The sequence below is a fragment of the Leucopleurus acutus genome (genome assembly GCF_964270905.1).
Source record: "Leucopleurus acutus genome assembly, chromosome: 8".
Classification (NCBI taxonomy): Eukaryota; Metazoa; Chordata; class Mammalia; order Artiodactyla; family Delphinidae; genus Leucopleurus; species Leucopleurus acutus.
Genome location: NC_139151.1, coordinates 104737883 through 104762726, shown reverse-complemented (window position 1 = coordinate 104762726; position 24844 = coordinate 104737883). Strand labels below are relative to the sequence as shown.

Here is a 24844-nt window from a genome sequence, read left to right as displayed (position 1 = left end):
GACGCCGGCCTGCATCCCACAGAAAGGAGAGCCACATGCCCGGCACCCTCACCGGCTGTGTGAGGAGGGCTCCCCAAACCCCACGCCCCCTCCCAGCTCCTCTCGGCACCAGCTGGCCTCCACGTCCACTTCTGGTTCCAAATGTCCAGGGAAGAACTGCTCTCCTGCCATCTTGCCTGCCTGGCTCCTAGTTCAAGTTCAAATTCAAGCACAGTTCATATTTGTGGGGCATCCAGGCCTTCCTCTCAACAACCCCATGAATCGGGTACTACGATCATCCCTTTTTACATCTGAGGAGACAGAAGCACAGAGAGGCTGAGTCAATTTCCCAAGATCACACAGCCTGGACGTGAGTTAAGGTATCGTAAAAGGAAGGCTGGACATAGAAAGCCATCACGTGATTGAAAATCACTCTTCAATTCTGGGTTTGCCTGAGACGGAATTTCCTTTTCACCCCAAAAACCTTTGGCAGGCTCTCAACCGCAGACCAAAGCCATGTTATGTCTGGTGCCTCCGACACAGCCCCTTCTGGATGGAAGTCACACCTGCGCGGGCTTTGTCCATTTCTGTCTTTCCCGAAGGCCTTTCCTCTAGCCCAGGGCCAGTTCCTGAGCCCCCACTGTGTGGCCTCGGCTCTTCACCACCCCCCCCCCAGCACACTGGACCTCACCAATTCCAAAGCCAAGAAGAGATCCCCAAGTGATCCCAGGGCCTCCTCGGCCAGCCCCGGAATTCCATCCTCCCACCGGACACACCGGGCCTCAGAAGACCCTGGCGGCCCTCCATGGGCACCGCTCTCTTCCGGCCGGCGAGGTGTCTGCACCAGGTCCTCAGAGCTCTGCTGGTGACAGTCAATAGGATTTAGTGTCTCGTTTTCTTCCCATTACCCTCGTGTTAGCAGCCACTGTCTCCAGGCAGCGTTCACATCTGATACCCTGCACATCGTCAGCACTCAAAACCCACATTCCACGTGTCATTTATGTCCACCAGGATGCAGAACTACATCGCCGAAGGAGGCTGGCAGCTCGGAAGGCCGCCTGAGAAAAGGAAACCAGCTACCGCGCTTAGGTGATAGGATTGGGCCTTTTAATCAAACATTGTCCTTTAACATGATATTTTGTGGCAAGGAAGAGAAACCGGAGGGTGAGAGACCCGTGTCCTAAAGCCCCCAGTTTGCCACGGAGCCGTCACTTTATGTGACATCTGAGGCCCAAGGCCCCATTAGGTCCTCGCTCACAGAACCGTCTCTGACTCGCTCTGTCGTCCAAACAGACAGAAAGGCCCTCGGGGACAGGACCCCTTTCTCACTCATGCCCGGCTGAAGAATATGGAGAGATGTTTGAGAACCACCTCGAATTTCCAGAAAGCCATCTTGGGGGCAAAGCCTTGAAATGCTCTGAGAAGCTTGTGGGTTTCTTCTGGACTTCAACGAAAACATTTAGAAAATTGTTTACCCTTTCCCACCCCAGCTGCCCCGGACCCCTGTAACTTCAAACAGGTCCAGGGCAAAAGGTACAGGAGCCGCCATTGACCCCCGGAACCAACCAGTGCATTACTGGGAAGCAAGTGGGGTGGGAACCAGTCTTATAAAAACCAGGAGCCCAGCAGTCACATTCTCATGCAAAGCAAGGCTCCTGCCCCATGGCTTTTGTCCCTCTGTGAGCTCTTCCCTCCTTCTGACCTAACACCCTAGACAGGGCAGCTGGATCAAAAGCAGGAGGACGCAGGCTCAGTGTAAAGACAGCCCGCGCCTGCCCCTGCGCAGACCCCCATCCGAGCAGGAGCCCCTCGGAATGACAACAAAAACGTTTTTCTTCCGCGCACTTGGCATCCTCCAACTGGGTTGTTTGTAAAAGTGTCCTTCACGGCTCGGGGGGCGCGAAAACAGTTCTGGTAAGACCAGGGAAGGTGGCCGCAGAGCTGAATCCCGGGGAATCTGCGGGCTGGCCGTCCTCCTGAAGGAGGCTGGGAACCAGCTTCCGACAGGAAGGACAGGCTTTGCTGCTAATCCCCCAGTTTCTACCCACCCCCACCCCCGCCCGCCGTAGGTGTCGGTATCAGCACCCACTGCAGAGCTTCCGGCCCCTCCTCCAGGAAGCCCTCCACCCCAGGCCTCCTCGCCCCGCAGTTAATGCCTGCAGAGGGAACAAAATGCTCTCAAAGGGCTCAACCCTGGGCAGTGGTCCCCAGAGCTCAGAGGCTCCAGCTACTGGGATGCTGGGAACCCGAAAGGAGCCTACAGCCTTAGCCTCTTCTGGTTGGAAAAGAAATGGGGCCTCGCCCAGGAGTGGCAGGACCCCTGGACAATAGAGGTAAACCTAGCCCCTTGGGCCTGATGAGCTGCCAGTGGTGTGAATGGGGGGCACGGCTGCCGTATACTGCGTACCCACTACTCACAGGGCACCTTGTAGGCACTTTCAACTCCTGTTAATGCACTGGGTCCTCCACAGCTTCCCTGGCAGGGGGTGGTCTGTGGCACCCACCCTCATCTCACAGATAAGGAAGGGAGGCACCAGGCACCATCCACGCCAGACGACCAATAGCTCTCTGTACCCCAGGGTAGCCTGGGCAAGTTGCTTCTGGAACTCCGGGCTTCTCCAGCTGTGCAACTTCACTGGACCATGACTCTGGGCTTCTATGAGGGTTCACACCTCAGTTTTGCCCACACCCCACTCCTGGGCCCCTTAACAGAAGCGGCTGCACAAGGTCCCCCGTCGGGGCAGGTACTACTGCATGACCCACCTTTCTGGGGGGTTGTGTCCATCCCTATTCCTTCCCCAAATGTCCACATGCAGCCTGGCTCCAGACACCCGGAGTGGGCAGAGATGGCAGCCATGCCTGCATTCCCCTCCCTCTCCCAGAGAAGACATCACCAATCGATCCAACACAGGGTTCGGGCAGACAGCACCCATCGATGGCAGCAACAGACGCCAGATCCAGATCCTTCTAGCTCCAGGGCCAAGCCCCAAGCCAGCACTCTCACGGCAGCAGGACTCGGAAATTGCAAAAACACAAACAGAACAGAAATGTCCGACAAGGGAAACATGGTTCAAAGGTATGCCCGCTTGATAAAACATTCTTCAGGCACTAAAACGCAGGTTTTTGAAGCATACATACCTCTTGTCATTGCAAATGCTCCTGCAATAATGTCAAGTGAAATGTATAGACACACGTGGACAAAACAGCAGAGTTAGATACATGGAAATGTTTAGACCATCTCCAGATTTCCCTTAGTTTCTCCAAGACACAAAGCAGAACTGGCCCCATATCATGCAAGAACCACTGCAAAATGAAAATGCAGAGCCCCTTGTGCAACAATTATTAAGCATTTCAAGTCAACAACAGAGCGCGAAACCAAGCACGGGGCCCTTCTGAACTCGAGGCCCCGTGTGACTGCACAGATCAGACACCTGTGAGGTCAGTCCTGATACCAACTGCTTCCTGCCTCAGAGCAGCCCACAGGCTCTTCCTTCTCACTGTTCCTTCTCCCTCCTAATCCTCTAAGCCTCAACTTAAATGGTGCCTCCTGGGAAGGACCTTCTCTGGCCGTCCATCTCAGGCAGGCAGGCCCCCCCTGCTGGGCTGGGCTGGGCCCTGGATGTCCCCAGGGACAGGCTGTATCCTGGATGCGTCTCATTTCTGGGAGAGCACATCCCGAGGCCCACACCTGGCAGTAAAGGCCCCCAGGCAGTGCGATGGAGAAGGGCGACACTTCTTTAAAAACAGCACGAGTCTTTGAAGCAGCAAGTGCCCGAAAACCAAAGGGGAGAATCAAGAGGTGGAAAAAATACCTACAGCAAAGAGAATCACCTGCGTGGGGGGCAGGAGATCAACTGAACTTAGTGCAACCAAAGAAAGCGCCCGTTAAGGATGTGTCCACAACCTAAGTTTCCACGGCATGCCGGGGTATGGGGGTAGGGGGTAGGGTTATTACAGCACAGAGTCCATGTGAATGGGATGCAAGGATAAAAATGAATTACAGGGACTTCCCTGGTGGTCCAGTGGTTAAGAATCCACCTTCCAGTGCAGGGGACGCAGGTTCGATCGCTGGTCGGGGAACTAAGATCCCACATGCCGCGGGGCAACTAAGCCCACGCGTTGCAACTACAGAGCCCATGTGCCCTGGAGCCCGCAGGCCTCAACTAAAGTGAAGCCCGCGCGCCACAACGAAAGATCCCACGTGCCACAACAAAGATCCCACGTGCCGCAACTAAGACCCAACAAAGCCAAAAATAAATATTTTTTAAAAAAATAAATTATAAATTCCATATCAACGCTCATGAAAAAGCAGAAAAGCAAAGACATGAGCTCCCAGGAGGGCCCGAGGTACTACAGCGGTGGGAGCATTTGGAAGGGGCGGGAGGAGAGGAGGATGTGTCTGCTGGGAACCTCCTTTCGCACACTCTCTAACACCATTGCTCTCGTTACAATAAACACAGTTTTGATTTAATAGCCAAAGACAGCCAGCTTTTAGGGTGCGATTGCGCATGCCGGCAGTGCGCTTGTTACTTGGGGTCTCTGCCCATCTGGCACAACCTCGTCTTACAGATGGGAACCTGAGTTCCAAGGTCGTTCGCCCATCAGGCAGCAGAGCCCAGATCTGACCTGAATCCCGGCTGTTCGGCTGTCAGCGCTCAGAGCCCGGGCCGCGTGAACCCCTCCCCAAGGAAAGCAGATCGTGGGGCACCCAGGCTGGTGGCTGCCCCTCCCGCCAGCCGCTCCCTGGCTCACCTGCCTTGCACGTCTGGCCGTTGTCCTGAAGCTGCACACCAGTGGGGCAGGCGCACGCGTAGAAGGGCTCCCTCGGGGACAGCAGGCACAGGTGGGAGCAGCCGCCGTTGTTCTCCTCACATTGCGTGTGGTCTGGGGAGACAGGGCAGGCGGGAGAAGGTTCCGGATGGGCCCTAGACACCCACGCCCCCCACTCCCAGTGTGCGCATCCTCCCCGCCCTGCCCCCTCTTCCCGATCTCCTACCACAAGAAACCCCATCTTCCTAAGGGCCCCTCAAAGGACACCTCCTCTGCGGAGACTGTCCCCAGCCCTCCCTGGCAGGATCCCAGGACCTGCCTGCGTGGTAAGGGGAGGCCCTGGGTCGGGGGGGTCCTGGAGCAGAGGCCTGTCTCTGTGACATGCCTGGACCCCATGGGCTCTGCACAGAAGCTTGGTGGCCACACATGGCCACTGGGCCGAGCCTCTGGTAGCTGATGACAGTGCTTTTCATTCTCCCAAGCCCTTGCACAACCAGCGTGCAAATGAACTGACAAATACTCCTGGCATCTCACTCTGCCCAGGACAGGGTGGAGGGTGGTACCCATGAAATGTAAAGCATTAAACCCACCTGCGTGTAAGGACCACGATGTTCTCCCCAGAAAACCACTCCAGAGAGCCCCACCCCTGGGAGCCCACTCTTAAGTACAAAGTTGGAACCTTCAACAGCACCGTGGCCAGAATCCGCCCTGCTCCGTGGTCCCCATGGGAACCAGTGGGGTCCCGTAAGAACAGGTGGTGGTCCTCGTGGGAGGGGGCGAGCCCGAGGCCCTGGCCCTGCTTGCTGGCTGCCTGTCACAGGAGCTTTTCACCATCAGGGACCCCTGCCACGACCCCACGGGGACCCCAGGCTGAGAACTCTGACTTGGAGCAGATTTTTCATGAATAAACATGTAACTTCCACTGGGCCTTGAAAACAGGGCAACCTTCCTTGGGAATCCCTCTGCCACCCCCGAGGACCGCTGGGGCATGACCCTGCCTGAAGCCACCCCGACACCAGCTCTGCAGAGGGGCCTCTCCCAGCCTGCCCCACCCCCAGCCTGGCCCCGACTTACAGTAAGGCTGCCGCTCTGGGCTGAGCACTTGGATATCCATGGGCGAGTAGAGAGCGCTAAGGATCTCCTTCCTCTTGTCTCCAGTCCTCTTGTTACAGGCGTGGATGGAGCGGGTCTGCCAGTCTGTCCAGTACAGAGTGTCTCCAGAGAGCGTCAGGGCAAAAGGGTGCGTCAGACTGCCCTCCACGACCTTCTGCCTGTGGGTGGGTGGGGGGGAGGCGGGTGGAGGAGCCGTCAGGGGGTCCCCACTGTGCTCCCCATTTTGAAAGCCTTCCATTGTCACTGCTGACCCATCGACATCACGCAGGACAACAGGAGCGGTGATGGAGCAGCGTGAGACCAGGCCACGGCATCCCAGGAACCCTCTGCCAGGGTGCGCAGGGCACCTTCCAGACCCAGCCAGCCTCCCGCCACCCCTGACAGTGACGTGGGGGGCCCTGCACACCCAGCTGCTCCCTGTCTAACCCGTTTCCAGAAGGGGGGCCGTTGCCAAAGTGCCCCACAGAGAAGAAAGAAGGAAGAAAAGTGGCAGGGAGGACGCCACACCTGGTGACAACAAGCTGATGAGAAGCACACCTGTCCTGCCTGATGCTTTAACAACGTAACACAAATCGGACCAAAGTTACTGATACCTGCTCATTCCTACGATGTCAATAACTTATATTATCAAAGCAAATTAAACTTGTATCAGCGTTAAAAAAAAAAAAGCTATTCTCATCTGTGTATTTATAATACCCAGCAAACGAGAACTTGTTTTTAATGAGATTATGGACGACGGTAATAGAATCGTAATTCACACAGCTGGTAGTATGCGATTATCTGGTTTAATGACCCGCACCCCACTATAGGCTTCCTGAGGTGGACACTGTGGGTGGGTGGTCACCACCGTGTCCTCAGTCCCCGGTACAGCACTGAGGAGGGAGTCACACTCAAAAGGTATCACTGAACAACCAAAAATCATACACTCGCGCTCTTTCCCAGCCTGACCTGACATTGCCTCTTCCCTGTTTTCTTCATGTCACTTTTTAAAAAGATTTATTGACTAAAAAGGATCATAAGATAATACTATGGACAACTATATACCAACAAATTAGACAACCTAGATGAAATGGATAAATTCCTAGAACCATACAATCTTCCAAGACTGAATCGTGAAGAACCAGAAAATCTGAATAGTTACTGATAATTAGTAATGAAATTGAATCAGGAATCAAAAAACTTCCCCAAAACAGAAGTCCAGGTCCAGATGGCTTCATAGGTGAATTCTAACAAACATTTAAAGAAGAGTTAATACCTATCCTTCTCAAATTATTCCAAAAAATAGAAGAGGAAGAACAGAATAGCTATTACCGAAAAGACAAGAAACGATAAATGCTGGCAGCGATGTGGAGAAAAGGGAACCCTCGTGCACTGTTTGTGGGAATGTAAATTGGTGCAGGCACTATGGAGAACAGCACGGAGGTTCCTTAAAAAACTAAAAATAGAACCACCATATGATCCAGAAATCCCACATCTGGGTATTTTCCCAAAGAAAATGAAAACACAAATTTGAAAGGATATATGTACCCCTGTGTTCACTGCAGCATTATTTACAATGGCCAAGATATGGAAGTAACCTAAGTGTCTGTCGAGAGATAAACTGAATGGATAAAAAAAGATGGTGTGTGTGTATACACACACACACACACACACACACACAATGGAACACTACTCAGCCATAACAAAGAATGAAATCTTGTCGTTTGTGGCAACATGAATGGACCTGGAGAGTATTATGCTAAGTGAAAAAGGTCAGACAGAGAAAAACAAATACCGTATGATTTCACTTATATGTGAAATCTAAAAAACAAAAGAGAAACAGATTCATAGATACAGGGAACCAACAGGTGTTTGCCAAAGGGGGCGGGTAGGGGAACAGATGAAACAGATGAAGGAGAGCAGAGGTACAAACTTCCAGCTACAAGATAAATAAGTCATGGGGGACTTCCCTGGTGGCTCAGTAGTTAAGAATCCACCTGCCAATGCAGGGGACGTGGGTTCGAGCCCTGGTCTGGGAAGATCCCATATGCCGTGGAGCAACTAAGCCCATGCACCACAACTACTGAGCCTGCGCTCTAGAGCCCACGAGCCACAACTACTGAGCCCATGTGCCACAACTACTGAAGCCCACGTGCCTAGAGCCCATGCTCTGCAACAAGAGAAGCCACAATGAGAAGCCCGTGCACCGCAACGAAGAGTAGCCCCCCGCTCACCGCAACTAGAGAAAGCCTGCACGCAGCAATGAAGACCCAATGCAGCCAAAAATAAATAACTTTTTTTAAAAAATCAAATCTTAAAAAAAAAAAAATAAGTCATGGGGAAGTATGTAACGTACACATAGGAAATACAGCCAATAATACTATAATAACTTTGCTTGGTGATGGGTGGTTAACTGTTCTCATTGTGACCATTTCATAATTGAATCACTATGTTTTACACCTGAAACTAATATAATATTGCATGTTAATTATAACTCAATAAAAAATATTGGGCTTCCCTGGTGGCGCAGTGGTTGAGAGTCCGCCTGCCGATGCAGGGGACACGGGTTCGTGCCCCGGTCCGGGAAGATCCCACGTGCCGCGGAGCGGCTGGGCCCGTGAGCCATGGCCGCTGAGCCTGCGCGTCCGGAGCCTGTGCTCCGCAACGGGAGAGGCCACAACAGTGAGAGGCCCGCACACCTCAAAAAAAAAAAAAAAAAAAAATTAGGGCTTCCCTGGTGGCACAGTGGTTGAGAGTCCGCCTGCCGATGCAGGGGACACGGGTTCGTGCCCCGGTCCGGGAAGATCCCACATGCCGTGGAGCGGCTGGACTTGTGAGCCATGGCCGCTGAGCCTGCGCGTCCGGAGCCTGTGCTCCACAACGGGAGAGGCCACAACAGTGAGAGGCCCACATACCGCAAAAAAAATAAATAAATTAAAACCCAGACTCATAGATAGAGAGAACAGAACTCAGAGATACAGAGAACCCCTGCTTCCAGGGGAGGGGGGTGGGTGAAATGGGTACAGGGGATCAAAAGGTGCCAACTTACAGTTATAAGATGAGTAAGTCCTGGGGATGTAACATACAGCACGGTGACTATAGTTAACAATATTGTACCGTATACTTAAAAGTTGCCAAGAGAGTGGATCTTAAAAGTTCTCGTCACAAGGAGAAAAAAACGTAACTCTCTATAGTGATGGATGTTAACTAAACTTATTGCGGTCATCATTTTGCAATATACACATATAACAAATCACAACAAATCACGACGTCATACACCTAAAATGAATACAATGTTATGTGCCAATTACATCGCAATCAAAAACCAAAAACAGGACCTCCCTGGTGATGCAGTGGTTGAGAATCCTCCTGCCAATGCAGGGGACACGGGCTCGAGCCCTGGTCCGGGAAGATCCCACATGCCACGGAGCAACTAAGCCCGTGCGCCACAACTACTGAGCCCGCGCTCTAGAGCCCGTGAGCCACAACTGCTGAGCCCACCTGCCACAACTACTGAAGCCCACACGCCTAGAGCCCGTGCTCTGCAACGAGAAGTCACTGCAATGAGAAGCCCGCGCACCGCAACGAAGAGCAGCCCCCACTCACCACAGCTAGAGAAAGCCCGTGCGCAGCAATGAAGACCCAACGCAGCCCAAAATAAATTAATTAAATAAATAAATTTAAAAGAAAAAAAACCAAACATACAAAACATGTCTTGAGGTGAAATTCACATACCACCAAATCAACCATTTCAAAGTGAATAATCCAGGGCTGCGTAGCACATTCACCATGTGCAGCCACCACCACCAGCTGTTTCCCAAACATTTCCACCCCCACAGGAAAACCCTGAACGTACCAAGCAGGTACTCCTCATCTCCCCTCCCCCCGCAGCCCCTGGAAACGGCAGTCTGCCCTCTGTCCCTAAGGATCCGCCTGTTCTGGACTTTTCACATCCATGAAGTCACACGATAGGTGGCCTTTGGTGTCCGGCTTCTTTCACTTAGCAGCATGTTTTCAAGGCCCATCCGTGGTGTGGCATCCACCCGTGCCTCATTCCTTGTTATGGCTGAGCACCACTCCATGGCACAGATATGCCACAATCTTGCTTATCCATCCGTCGCTCATCTGCTGGTGGACATTTCAGCTGTTTCTACCTTTTAGCTGTTGTGTTTTTTTTTTTGTTTTTTGTTTTTTGTTTTGCGGTACGCGGGCCTCTCACTGCTGTGGCCTCTCCCGTTGCGGAGCACAGGCTCCGGACGCGCAGGCTCAGTGGCCATGGCTCACGGGCCCAGCCGCTCCGCAGCATGTGGGATCTTCCCAGACCAGGGCATGAACCCGTGTCCCCTGCATCGGCAGGCGGACTCTCAACCACTGCGCCACCAGGGAAGCCCAACCTTTTAGCTATTGTGGATGCTCCTGCGATGGATATTCGTGTACAAGTATTTACTTCGATACCAATTTTCAATTCTTTGGGGGCATAAACCTAGGAGCAGAATTGCTGGATCCTATGCTAATTCGATGCTCACACCCTGAGGAGCCATGAAACTGCTTTGGATGTGGGGCTCTTTAGCCTTTGCGATCCCACTGAGAATGAGCATTCTACATTTTGCTATAAAATAGATGCAGATGCCACCCCAGACCCTGCTTGGGTGGGATGTCAGACATGGTGTGTGCACTGTTATGGACCTCAGCTCTGAAAAGGCCTGCAGGCCTCAGGCCCCCAGGGTTTCAGGTCTGAGACCACTGGCCTGAGTTGGGAAGGATCAGCCAACGCCCAGCTGGGACTGGCCAGGGCCCCGTGGGGAAGGTGGGGGCCCAGAGCCAGGCGGAACTTACCGGAAGGAGCCGTCCAGGTTGGCGCGGTGGATGAAGCTGAGCTTGGCGTCCGCCCAGTACAGCTTCTGCTCCTCCAGGTCGATGGTCAGCCCGTTGGGCCAGTAAATGTCCGAGTCCACAATAACCTTCCGGGTGCTGCCATCCATCCCTGCCCGTTCGATCCGGGGTATCTCTCCCCAGTCTGTCCAGTACATGTACCTAACAAGGAGGACAGAAGCACGATGAGAAAAGCTCGTGTTTGTTTCGTTTTTGATTTCTGTCTATATGAATGCAAGCGTATGAAACAGAGACAGTGAATTTGCCCTGAAATCTCGCCCAATGTTCCGGGCCAAGGGTATCATTACTTCCGATTTGCTTTCTAAGCAGTCAGTAATATATTAATTTTTTCTTTTTTTTTGGCTGCACTGCTTGCAGGATCTTATTAGTTCCCCAGCCAAGGATTGAACCCAGGCCCTCAGCAGTGAAAGCGCAGAATCCTAACCACTGGACCACCAGGTAATTCCGTGTAATATAGTAATTTTTAATCAAAGTTGGATAATCAAATATACTTGTTTCCACTTGTTCTCATTTAGCAACATATTCTAGGTATCCTCTTCTTACTAGTCAAAACCCTCCTTGTTCTTTTAATGGCTATATAGTACGGTAAATTATTTAAGTGAAACCACTTTGAACGTTTACGTTGCTTCTGAATTTTTGCTACTATGAAAACGCTGTAAATGAACTTCTAAAAGGCAATTAAAATATGTAAAATGGAATATTATTCAGTGCTAAGAAGAAATGAGCTATTAAGCCATGAAAAGACACGGAGGAACATTAAATGCATGTTACTAAGTGAAAGAAGCCAACGTGAAAAGGCTACACATTCTATGGTTCCCGCATACGACACTGTTGAAGGTAAAACTATGGAGACAGAAAAAGATCAGGGGCTGCCAGGGACTGGGGAGGGATATGCACTGACGGAGCACAGAGGATCTGTAGGGCAGCAAAACGATTCCGTAGGATAATACAACCATGGATACGTGACATTAAATCTTTGTCAAAAGACAAAGGTTAAATGTACATGGGTATACAGGAACTCTCTGTACCTTGCCCTCAATTTATCTGTGAGCCTAAAACTGCTTTAAAACAATGAAGTCTGGGGCTTCCCTGGTGGCGCAGTGGTTGAGAGTCCGCCAGCCGATGCAGGGGCCGCGGGTTCGTGCCCCGGTCCGGGAAGATCCCACATGCCGCGGAGCGGCTGGGCCCGTGAGCCATGGCCGCTGGGCCTGTGCGTCCGGAGCCTGTGCTCCGCAACGGGGGAGGCCACAACGGTGAGAGGCCCGTGTACCGCAAAAAAAAAAAAAAAAAAATGAAGCCTGTTAAAAACAACAATGCGTAGGTGAGGTATGCACTGAAACATACCAGTTATTCCTGGGTGGGTTGTGGGTGAGTCAGCGCTGCTGAACCATGTTCTTAGAGTTTCCAGCCAGAAACCACCGCCTCCTTAGAGGCTTCCTTATTTGATGTCCCTTCACATGAGCAGAGATAACAGGCAGGCATCTGGGCTGAGGGGTTCAAACCCCACCACGGCCCAGATGTCCAGGCGGGGCGCCCTCCCAGCATGGCTCTTCAGTGGAGAGCAGAGGGAACCGCACCAGCCTTGAGGACATGAGTCCCTTGGGTTTCTGGCCCAGTCGGCTGTGGACAAGCCATGGGGCACAAGGGGTGGCAGACCTGTTTCACTTCACTTTGTCCCCCGGTGTCTCTCCGCAGAGAAGGGGGCAGTGCCTGGATTTCCCTTTGAGGAGCGCCGCCTCCACTCGAGGTTCATGAACCTCTCCAGGTGGGGTGTCTGCTCCCACACCCCCCTGGGGTGGGCACAGGCCGGTCCCAAGCAATCAACAAACCCATTACCCGTAGCCTTCGTGGCTGCCTAGAGACAGGCAGGCGGGAGTCGGCCTGCGGGGGGGCAGCGGGCTCCTGGGAGCCACCTGTGCCCTCGCGGGAGGGTCTGCCAGGGAAGACAGCGCAAGCCCCGACGGGGAGAGGCGGGGCCGTGGGACAGAGTGGGAGCGAAACAGGCCACTTCTCAGACGCCCTAGTTGCTTGGGCCCACAGGCTTGCTTCCCTTCGAGCTGCTTCTCTTACCGATCAAGTCCCCTCCCCGCACTCCCTCTCCACTCAAGCTCTCAGCCTCCACATCTTCAGAGGTAAAACCTCATGCCTTTCAGCAAAGCCTGAGCTGCCGTCCACCAGGGACCAGCAAAGTCATCAGGGACTTGGGGAGAACAGGCCCAGCCTTGCCCTTTGGTGGGGGTCTCTGTCCAGCAGGAGAGAGAAAATGACACGCACACAAGCTGCCACTCCCCCGAGATGGGAGCCCCGAAGGCCACCCCCATCCACGGGGCCGTGGGGCCTTCCCAGAGGGGTGTCACTTCGGAGCTGGCACTGTCACCACCTGCTAGACGGGTTATGACAGACGATGATAACGAGCTCCTGGGGGCTTCACATGCGGCAAGGGGCCAACCACACCCGGCCATCGTCACCAAGCTCCCGTGCTCTCCAGCCCCCATGGGGACAGAGAACTTGGAACACCTCTCCAACAAGCTCTCCATTCTGCTCTCCACTGAAGAAGTGACGCAGGGACTATTCCCATTGGACAGGTGAGAAAACCGAGGCTCCGGAAGGCTGCGCTGCCCCAGGTCACAAGCTCTGGGAGCACAACACGGTTCTCCGGTTGAGGTCAGAGCCTGGCCGCTGTCTGACCCACCCCCCAGCCTGGGGCGGCGGCGAACTTCCCCGGGCACCCGAGGCTCTCAGCAAAGGCTCCCGCCGGCCTGGTGCAGGCACCTTTCTCTCCCACCCCCAGCTTTTCCCACCCCCAGCAGCCTGGAAAGAGCCCAGCCCTCCCGCCGGCTGCCCAGAAGGTGTCGGGAGAATCAGTCTCAGAGCCATCCACTCACATGCTCCCTGAACGCTCCTTGGTGGCCAACGGGAACGGCCGGGAAATGTGCAGGCTCAGGACCTCCGCGAGGAGCATAATTCACATTCCTTCCCCCCGGGTTTCATAACAGAGGCCCGGCTGGTTTCCTTAAATGGGGAATTTGCGAGCCACCCTGTTCCCAGAGCCCAGCTGGCGTAGATGTGCTCGTGCAGAGCCTTCAACGCTGCCACAGGCCCAGCCTAGCTCCACGGAGGAAAATCAACTCCTGAAGCAGAGCCCTGCAGCCTGGTCTCAGCGCGCAGAGGGCAGAGGCTGGCTGCGGTTGTGGTTGTGTGTTATTTTAGGGAAGGGCCATTTTGCATCTTAAAGAGGGGGTTGGGTTTCAGCCCGGCTTTAACTCGAGACCCAGGAGCCACTGCAGCCCCTCGTGGGCTGGGACAGGCCCGGGCCACCCCCCAGCGCTGGGCTGATGTCTTCCCGGCCCCGGGTCCTCAGGGCCAGAGAGTCCTCCCTGGAGCCCGCTCTGCTGCCCAAGTGGGCACCTGGTGCTGGGAGTGGAGGTGCCTCCCCAGCCTTGCCGGGACACCTGCCCTTTGCCACCCGTGCTGCTGAACCTTACCAAGTCCAGGCCCTGGGGTCTGTGGTCCTCCTGGCTATGGGGCTCTTGGTCACGTGCACCCTGAGGTTGACGTTCAGACTGAGAACCTTCCTTCCTGATGACGTAGCAGGGGCAGTATCCCCTCATCTAAGGAGGGACCCTAGTTGTGAGGCAGAAAGGCTGCATCACGAGAGGACAGACACACGGAGACAACAGAGGTTCCAACAGGGCCGGGAGGAGGCAGTGATGCTCCCTGCAGACACGAGTGTGCGGCCAGGACAGAGAATGAAGCCCACTGTCCCCGCTCTCAGGACTCAGCCTGAACTCACGGCAAGGACCACCGCCAGGCCAGTGTTTGGCAGAGTGGGGCGCTGCCCATGGTGCCTATGCACTGGCCTGGAGTCCTTCCCTCCTGGGCAACGGTGTCTAAGGGGACAGAGCGGACACTGCTAACCTCGATCACACCAAAGACGAAGCTGGGACCTGAGTCCAGCGTTCTCACCGCCATTCGATCTGGTGAGTGGGACACTTAGCACCACCACTTCGCTCCGTCACGCATCAGACACGTCACTGGGGCGGCGGGAGATGTGGGGGAGAGGCTGGGGCCTCAGATATCCTGCCCAGGGCATCAACACCAAAGTCAACTCTACCTCAGGGGCAGGGGTGTGATCCCAGCAGGATCTGGGGGAAGAATTCAGAGGCAAGATCAGAAAAGATTTCAAACATTTAATAAGAAAAGACAGGGCCAGAGATGGACCAACTCCTAGGGATGCTACAGGCAAAGCCAGCCTGGGTGTGAGCATGAAGACGACTGCTCCCAACCAAGTACCAAGCACCTCCCAACCGAGCACTTCCCAACTAAGTACTAAGCACCTCCCAACCGAGCATCTCCTAACCAAGTACCAAGCACCTCCCAACTGAGCACCTCCCAATGGAGCTCACACACACACAAACACTCAGCTTTTAAACCAGCAGCTCCAGAAGGCTCCAGCTATTCCGACATCAGAAGCCAGTCTAGTGTGCCTTCTCAGTCAACACGCCGAGAAGGGCCCCGTAAGGAGGTTTACTTGGCCAACAAAGCGCCCCCTCACCCAGGGTGCTCCCCGAGCTACCCACGCACCTGCACTGGCAGGACAGGCCTCTGCCTCCCAAACCTCATTCCACCCACCCCAGGGTGGGCTGAGAGGTCCTTCCAGCCTGGGCTGCAGGCAGTGCGGCCAGTGTCACCACCCCTCCAGGGCAGGGGAGGGCACTGCCAGGGGCAACAGCAAGTCAGGGGCATCAGGACCAGAACCCAGAGTTCTACGGTGTTTCTGTTCCAGATGCCCAACAGCCGTTTCTGACGCATGAACAGCAGAGGAGTGGGCAGACCCAGCAGTGGGTCGAGCACGGCCAGGAGGCAGGTGCCTAGCTTGATGCAGCCTGGCTCAGAGTGTGTCCTTCCCAGGTGGCAGGAAGAGGGAATAGAGGGCCGAGGGATGACCGAACGAACAGCTACCGCTCATGAAAGTCTGCAATGAGCCTGGCCTGGCTGGGCAGCTCGGTCACCTCCCCACAATCTCTCCATCCCAGCCTTCAACTCTGCACATGTTCTTAGCTTTGCCGCCACTCACAAAACCCCACCTGGAACTCAGGGCTGGGCCCTGAGCCTTCGTAGGTCACGTGAGCTCAGCCAGACTGGGAGGCAGGGGGAAGCAGAGGGCTTCCAGAAGACACCAGAGAAACCATCTGCAGCAAGTTCCACTTCTGGACAAGGAGTTTCACTTTTTCCCCCCGTTTTCAGCTGATGCAGTCATAAAGGAAGTGAAAGGCGTGAGTTCTACCTGTCAGAGCGCTCGCACCTCCTCGGACACCGTCACACACACATCTGGGACGTTTAGTGATTCGAATCCACGGCCAAGCACAGAGGCAGCGAGTTTAAAAAAACCCACAACACAGGGTATCAAGGGGAAATGGTTCTCAACAACAACAAATTCTGAAAGCGAACCCATTTTAAGACTGCCGCATTTTCTCTAAAAAAGGTACGTGGGCTCCAGTAAGTTCAAGAGAGAAATCACGACCCTACCCACTCGCACCAGGGAGCAGAGGCACTGGGTTTACCCGTGAGCGGGGTCCAAGGCGATGGCCCGCGGCTGGTCCAGGTCCTGCCAGAAGAGGACCTTCCGGGACGTCCCATTGAGATTGGCCACCTCGATGCGATTGGTCTCCGAGTCCGTCCAGTACAGCTTCTTGCCGACCCAGTCGCAGGCCAGGCCGTCGGGCGACACCAGGCCGGAGATGACCACGTTCTGCACGGCAGCCCCCGTCTGGTTCAGGTAGGTCTGCTTGATGGCCTCCTCGCTCACATCCGTCCAGTACACGGCTCCCTTGGAGAACTGGAAATCCACCGCGGCCGCATCCTCCAGGCCGCTGACCACAATGGTGGACTCCAACTTGACTCCGCCGGCGTCCACCAGCCGTACGTCCCGGCGGTTGGCAAACAGGAGGAGCGGCGAGGCTGTGGGGGCAGAAGCAAACCGTGAGGACCGCAGGCTGAGCCGCAGGCCGCACAGGCCAGGACGGGGGGCTAGGTGCCTGGACCCCGCCCGGCCCGTGCCCGAGGCTCCCGGTTCCTTCCTTCCATCCCCAGCCACTGCCGGGAAGGCACCTGGGCGGGCCCAGCCACCCATCCAGAGGCTCTTTCAACGCAGCAGACGGCGCTGCAGTTCCTGAAATCACCGTGTGTCCCACCCAGGCCCCTCCTCTGCAGGGTAGGAGGACGCGCGGAGGGTTCGAGGTCAGGACCGTCTCCGGGGCTCCACCACTCCCACCACCACCATCATTATGTCACGTCTACAGTTCTTTGTGGCAGCAGGGACACGGCAAAGATCAAACACGGGGATGTAACAACTACATCTGAGCTGGGCATCCTGACCTCTTGCAAGGAGGAGATGGCCACCAAAGAACTTCTGTCCCTAATCTCACCCCTCCCTGCCCCAGGCAGGTACAGACAGATGATAAAGAGTGCGCATCCTCACAGGCTGACGGCTCTTTGAAGGTCACACACGGCACACAGAGTTGGGCAGGCTCCTCTCTGGGCCCCCTGGGCTCTCGGCACACAGGCCTGGGCTGTGGGTGACAGTTCACCCATTTTACAGAAGGGTAAGACAAGGCTTCGAGAGGAACCAAGTTCAACAGCTCACCAGCTGCCACACTCCGGAACAGGCATCGTGTGCTCGCTGCACAGGTGTATTTAGTTTGTAAAAAGGCATCACTTTTCTGTGTATACGCACTTCAGGAAAAAGGTTTTTTAAACTAAAAATGGAAGTTTCCCTGTTTTCCCAGCTGCTACAATATGCTGAGGGTCCCAGTGGACCCTGCACTCCAGGACGGCTTGTCTGCCCGTCTAAGAACGCCCTGCCCTGCCCAGGGCCAGCCCACAGCAGCTGCTCTATAAATACATTTCACCCACCCCGCTAGCATCCTAGCATCCTAATTTCAAGACAGTGAGTCACCTCTGCTCTGTGAGAGGTGAGAAGGGAAAGGGCGGGGTGCCCAGAAGGGTCTGGGTCCCCACTGTCAGCCAGAGGTTCCACAGAGCAGAGTGGCAGTGACACACACCACCGGAGGCGCTGCCGGCAGTCGGGTGCCTTCCGAGGGTCAGAGGCCGGCCGGTCGGAGGACGGTGGGCAAGGGGGTGATACCCAGGATGAGGGAGGGTCCAGACCTTCAGAGGAGGAAGAATCGTACAGACCAGAGGCAGAGGGCCTTCGCAGGAAGAGTCGTGTGGGATCTGGAGGCCCGTGGACCGAGGCAGAAAAGCTGCTGCAGGCACCCCGCAGCACATGCAGGGCGACGGGTGCCCCAGAGCACCTGCCCATTCATCGTCACCAGGGCCCCGCCGGCCACTGGAGCACAGACGACCAGTAATCCCACCCCGCCTGCAAGGTTCACCGTGCCCGGCCTCCTGAGATTCCTCCCCTCTCATCCGGCGAAGGCAGGACCGGCCCGGGTGGTTCCTAACCTCGGGGGTCACAGAGCCCTCTGATAAGCTGACCCTCTCCCCAGAAGCAGACACAGGCGCGCACACCAAAGCCCCGTGACGTTCCCCCACCAGGATGGACCCAGCTCCCGCCTGAGAACCCCACGCGAAGGCCAGCAGGGAGGACGCTGGCTTCACTCTTCTCTAAACTAGCACCTCTGGACGACAGTGCAAGGGACCATCTCAGGAGGAGGCAAGCTCCCCGCTGCCACAGGTATTCCATTGGGAGTTGGTGGCCACAGGTGAGGGATGAAACTCACCCGGCATCAGCATCAAGAGATGGATGGCCCCGCAGACAGCAGTCTCCAATCGGAGGCGTTCCGGCCCCCAGGGGAAGCGCTTTGGAGGGAGGTACCCACGGGGCGAGTCGCCAGTCCCAGCTGTTGGCCAGACACCCAGTAAGTTAACCCTTCCCCGCAGCCGAAGTCCCAGAGGCCAGGGAGCCTGGGCTGGGGGAGAATCAGGAGGCGGGGAGCCCTGGAAGCTGCCCCCACACAAAAAATCCTAATTCTGCTCTGCTCTTTCTCCCCAAACTGGAAAGACCACATTTTCCCCGCAGTTTACACTCTGGGCAGTTCAGGTGCACCCTTCAAAGGCCACAGGTGATGGGGGGTGGATTTCAATTTCCTGCGCTTTTCCCAAACTGAGACTCCTAGGAGGGCCAGGGCGGGCAGGCTCTCTCCAGGAGAAGCCACTCCTGCTTCGAAGACATCTAGAAACCACCACACACTCAAGTCCTAAGTTTGAAGAGGCACCCACTTCACTCTCCGGTTACCCTGGGGACTCACGGCGATGGGGGCCTCTTGTGGGGGGCTGCCCCCCCAGCTGGCACCTACCCTCCCAGTGCCCCTCCTAGGGCTTGGGGAGCCCCGGCTGATGCGGCCCCAAGCCTACCAGGGGCCACGGGTACCCTGGCTCATCTGGGAGATGTGGCCGCCTGGGGCCCCTCCTTCCCCACGGGAGGAGGGAGGCTGGGGAGGCGGGCAGGATTAGAGTGGCCAGCTGAGGGGCTGGCGTCCGGACAGGCCATCCTGAGGAGTCATGCACTGGGCTGAGACCGCAACAGAGCCGGCCAGTGGGCAGGCAGCGGGGTGTCGTGTAGCACATGCCAGCCTGGCTGGGACACGCAACCGAACCCAGAACCCACCCTCGTGTCCTGTATTACGTGGGGGGAAAAGACAACAGGCGACCCACATGATGGGTAAGGCGATGTCAGTTATGCCTCACAACATCGATGCTGCGGTTTGCAAAACAGAGCAGGGTAAAGGATTGGGGAGTGGGGTCTGCCGTTTCACGTAAGATGGTCAGGGTGGCCTCGCTGAGAAAGTGACACCTGGGCAAAGACTTGAAGGGGGCAGCGAGAGAGGGCTGGATGGAGGGCATCCTGGCAGAGGGGATGACCAGTGCAAAGGTCCTGGGGCGAAGCACGCAGGAAGCGGCAGATGGTCCTATGTGCTCCTTCCCGAGGTGACATGCCCACGGGCCCAAGACCCTGTAGGTCAAGGGGTTCAGGTGTGTATCTCCCAGGTGAGGAGACTGCAGCTCTTGGAAGGGTGCTTTGACCTGCCCCAGGTTACTCCAGGGATGATCTCTTGACCAGTGGCCCAAGCTTTTGGGGCAGTGAGGAGAAGAAACAAGCAGTGTGAGGAGGGAGAGGAGTGCAGGGCAGAGGGGCTGAGAGCTGGCCCGGCAGCCCAGCCACCACCGCACCCCAGGACTCACGTGGGGTCACCTGGCCACCGCAGATGCAGGAACAGCCCTTTTAGGAAATACCGCGGTATCTGGTATTAAGGACCGTAAAACGTTTAAACCCTCTCCCTAGAGACGGGCCTCACAGGACCTTATCCCAAGGAACACCTGAAGGAAGGAAAAGGTCCTAGACACAATATTTGCTGCAGCCTTCCTTATAATAAGAAAAATAAACAAATAAAAAATCTCCAACATTGGGGTACCTAGTCTGTTCTCTCAGTAGAAAGTTGTGTCCATTAAAGTAGTAAGAAAATGACTGCAGTGACACCAGAAAATGTGTAAGAAACGTTAAGTCAACACACAACGTAGCTATAAACCCCGATCTGTACTAGAATTGCGGGTATGAGAAGGTGCTAGGTGGGGAGGAAGATTGAAGAAAGGACTGCGTGATGAAAGATGACTTTGTTAAGCCTCTGGATAACTATCTTGAAATGTTTTAACCCCAGGTTCCATTTATGTTGCTATGACATTCTCTGTGCAAGTTCTTTTTTTTCAGGACCACGTATCACAAGGGTACACAGACCGGGTCGGCCCCCCCGCGTGAGCAGCCTGGAGCCAGCTCAGGGGCACGGCTCAGATCTGGGCCTCTCCGAGCTCAACGTCCTGTGAGATGGGGGTCCTCACTGCACCCCCACCTCAGAGACTGTGAGGCTTCAACAGAGCAATTCAGACCAAGCCTCAGCCCGGTAGCAGCACATTTCAGGCACTCAGTGAACACCAGCCGGGGCAGCACCTGTGCTTGTAGTTCATTAAGTGTTTCTTTCATCCAGTCCCGGGCCGGTCCTGCTACACAGGAAAGCACGTCAGCTCAGACTCTCGTTCAAACCCCAGCCTGGCCTCCAGCTGCGAGAATTGGGGCCAGACTTTTTATCTCTGCTCTGAGCCTGTTTCCTCATCCATCCAGCAGGAAATGGTAACTACTTAAAAGGCGCCGCTGGCTGCTGTGGGGCTGCAGTGCAGAGCACCCGGCAGGTCCTCAAAAAGTTACCTGTCGAGGGGCTTCCCCGGTGGCACAGTGGTTAAGAATCCGCCTGCCAATGCAGAGAACACGGGTTCAATCCCTGGTCTGGGAAGATCCCGCATGCTGCGGAGCAACTAAGCCCATGCGCCACAACTAGTAAGCCTGAGCTCTAGAGCCCGTGCGCCACAACTACTGAGCCCGCGAGCCACAACTACTGAGCCCGCGAGCCACAGCTACTGAGCCCGCGGCCTAAAGCCCACGCTCCGCACCGAGAGAAGCCAACACAATGAGAAGCCCGTGCACCGCAACGAAGAGTAGCCGCCGCTCACCGCAACTAGAGAAAGCCCGTGCGCAGCAAGAAAGACCCAACGCAGCCAAAAATAATTAACTTTTTAAAAAGTTACCCATCGAGGTACCACGTGACCCAGCAATTCCACTCCCAGGTGTGTACCCAAGAGAACTAAGAGAACTCAAATACTTGTACATGCGTGGTCACAGCAGCACGATTCAGTCGCCCAAAGGCAGAGGTAGCCCCAATGTCCATCCATGGATAAATGGATAAACAAAACGTGCTCTATCCATACAATGAAATATAATTCAGCCGTAAAAAGCAGTGAAGGACCGACACAGGCTACAACATGGATGAGCCCTGAAAACATGATGCCAGAAGAAGACAGACGCAAAAGGCCACACAGCACAGGGTTCCAGCCACATGAAATGCCCCACACAGGCAAACCCACAAAGACAGACACACAGATTAGTAGTGGCCGGGGCTGGGGAGGGGGGGGGAGAGGAGGCAAAACCGCTTAATGGGGACAGGGTTTCCTATAGGGGCGATGGAATGTTCTGGAACTAGATCGCGGTGGCTACCCAACATTGTGAATGCACTGAAGGCCAATGGATTGTTCACTTTAAAATGGTTCATTTTACGTTGCATACATTGCACCTCAATAGATCATTTCTCAAGGCACCATTGCACCCCAAGCCCACTGAATTCCCCCCGTGACCTTCTTCCCTCATCCTGGCTTCCCAACTGGCTGACTCAGGCATGGATGACCCTTTCTGTGACCCTGGATTCACGCAGCCCCTTCTTGGCATGGCCCTCAGAACACCCACAGAGTTCTGTGGGTTCTCCGTGTTTCCCTGCCAGGGGACGGGGAGTAGACCGCTCCCACCTATTTCTAGGGTAGGTATGCCGTTCCCAGCATCCTCAGCCCATCAGTGTCAGAAAAAGGCCACTCTTCCCCGTCCTGGCCCGGGTACCAGGACCCGTGATTAACGTGCAGTCCCTACCACAGTGGAATCAGGAGTCTGAAGATCCCGGTGCCAACAACCCCATTTTAACCCATGTAAGCATAGCCAGTATTTATATATAGAATTCATAGCAGATGTCTGGGCTTCCATTCCAATAGCCTGTATTTTACACTGTTCACATGGTTACACTAAACACAACCCAACTCACTGTAACCCAATCCTCTGCTACTACACCAAAATAAGCAACGTTTTTAGTACATGCCTTATTGATATTCACCAAGCGTTACATTGCTCATTGGAGCAGGCTGGAGGCTGGAGGCAAACTATGGATCATGGGTCAGCAATGGTCCTTCGTCCCACACCAGCCCCACGGGGAAGGCCAAGAAGTGGAAGACAGCGTGGGGTACATTCAGGGAGCCTACAGCGCAGCTGGGCAGGACACACATCATACACACACGCACACATGCGGTTAACCACCTAAGCAGGAAGAAAAGGCAGATGAGTGACATGGACAGGAGGTGCCTGGAGGAGAACAAGCTGTCTGGTGAAGCTGGCGGGCTCCCTGGAGGAGGGAGACGTGAACGAGACTTAGCGAATGCCTAGCACGCGGAGGTCCGACCCCGAGATGCAGCTATGTGCTCAAGGCAATGAATTCTACCCACAGTAACTTTCCTGACGCCTAACGGCTCTGGGTGGCTTCTAGCTTGGGCTTCTCCAACTGGGCACTCGCCGCCCCTCCTTCGCACTTGCTCATAGCTGCATCCCCAGGGGCAGGAGCTCCTCCTCCAGCTGTGCCCGCGTCTGCTTCCACGTGCCCTCTGTTCTCTACTTGCCCAGCCCTGCACCACACCACGTGCTGAGCAGGCTTTCTAACCAGCCCCGACTGCCGGAAGAGGCAGTCCCTCCTAATTCATGTCCTTTAGAAAGTCCTGGCTGCCCTGGGTCCACTACATCCCCTTACACATTTTACAACCAGCTCCCCAAGTTCCACAAAATCCGCGCTGGGATTTTTCGTGGCATTGCTTTTAAAGTTTTTACGATACGAAAAAAGCAAAAATGTCAGAGCTTAGCTGGCAGGACAGACAGACAGACGATGATGCTCATGACACTGCTGTCTGTGGTGGCGAAAGCCTGGGTTTACTAGTTTATTCAATTATGGTGGGAGATGGATGGGGGCGATGGCTGTACAACACATGAATGTCCTTCGTGCTACCGAACTGGACACTTTAAAATGGCTAAGAGGGTAAATTTTAAGTTATGTGTATTTTAACACTATTCAAAATAACATAAATAAAAACTGATGGTCTAGTAATACTGCAGATTATAAGCTACTAAAAAGAATGGCTCAGAACTACAGCTACAGCCTTCACTCAGGATTTTTTATTTTACACGTTGGCTGGTCATTAAAGCATGTCTACCATGTACTACTTCTTCATTAACTGAAGCCAGTGTAGACTCATCTATACCTATTTCGTGAAACGGGTTAAGATCTAATATTCCCAGTTACTTTGATGTTCAAATGTTTCCTACGTTTGGACGGTGAGAGTCCCTTTGCATTGGCTCTTGGGTCCCCCTGACACGTCCCCACCATCGCTTGAGGATTTCTTTACTTTCTTTCTGGGACAGTGACATGCTCCAGGCTCATGTGTATTTCTCCCTGCCTCAGCTGGAGAATCGGCCCTTTCTCGAGAAGCTCTGCTTCCTTTGAGTGGAGAGTGATCCTTAGAAGCCAAGACCTGGGTGCTGGGTGTGCTCACTGCTTCTGGGCCTTCTCAGCAGACGGAGCTGGGGAACATACACATGGTCCCTCCTCCTTATTCACAGATGCCAGCCTGGAGAGTCGCCCACTGGCTCAGATTTATTTATAACCCCATCGATGCCCAGGGGCTTTCCGATCATTCCTGGACGTGCACATGCACAGAGAGGGGCGGAAAAACAGTCACCTGATAAGGTGGCACAGGCGAGCTCTGCCCTGCCGTCTCAGCTCACACTGTAAACGTGCGTCCTCTCCAGTCGTTAGTGCCACATTGTTGGCATTTTCTGTGCTTTCTGTGGGTGATTTCACTGTTGAAAATGGCCCCAGGCACAGGGCTGAGGGGCTGCTGGTGTGCAGGGTGGCTGCAGCGTGGTGTACGCACAGAGGAAATGGGTGTTAGATGAGCTTACAGCATTACTGGTCATGGGTCAGTGTGAATGAACCAACAATACCTATTAAATCAGGTGTCTTTAAACAGAAACACACGTCCAACAAGGCTGCGTGTCGATCGGCAGATGAAAATGTGACCGGAAGCTCTGGGGGGGAACCCAAGCCTGTATCTCCCCCAGGACCAGTGGTTCAGAATTCACTCATTCAGTGTTTGCGGTGGCTTTATACACCAGAACTACTGTGAATAACGAAAACCCACTGTATATGTATGTACGTACATTCCTACACACAACACCTATAACATTTCTCTATTTCTCTGTGTGTGTGTGTACACGTGGTAAAAATTCATGACTTCATGGCTGTCCTTGCAATGTTAAACCTTTCCTCGGGGTACTTTCTAGTCTCCCCTCTCTCTTGTCAGTACGCTCTCCAAAGTGGAAACGTGGCTTTTGTGATTGTCAATATATTTACTTACCTGCTCAGTATCACCAACTCCCAACCACTCCCATAAGCTC

General features: G+C 54.6%; 1 protein-coding gene across 3 annotated transcripts in view; it reads right to left on the bottom strand.

Annotated features, from left to right (window-relative positions):
• Nucleotides 1–24844, bottom strand: part of LRP5 (LDL receptor related protein 5) — a 109098-nt gene that overhangs the window by 63816 nt on the left and 20438 nt on the right. For all 3 annotated transcript variants that reach the window (XM_082845372.1, XM_082845373.1, XM_082845374.1), the window contains exons 2-5: nt 16299–16695; nt 10678–10875; nt 5824–6020; nt 4732–4863 (exon numbers count right to left, since the gene is read on the bottom strand). In XM_082845372.1, coding sequence (XP_082701498.1) covers nt 4732–4863; nt 5824–6020; nt 10678–10875; nt 16299–16695 — 924 coding nt within the window. The remainder of the gene's footprint in view (nt 1–4731; nt 4864–5823; nt 6021–10677; nt 10876–16298; nt 16696–24844) is intronic.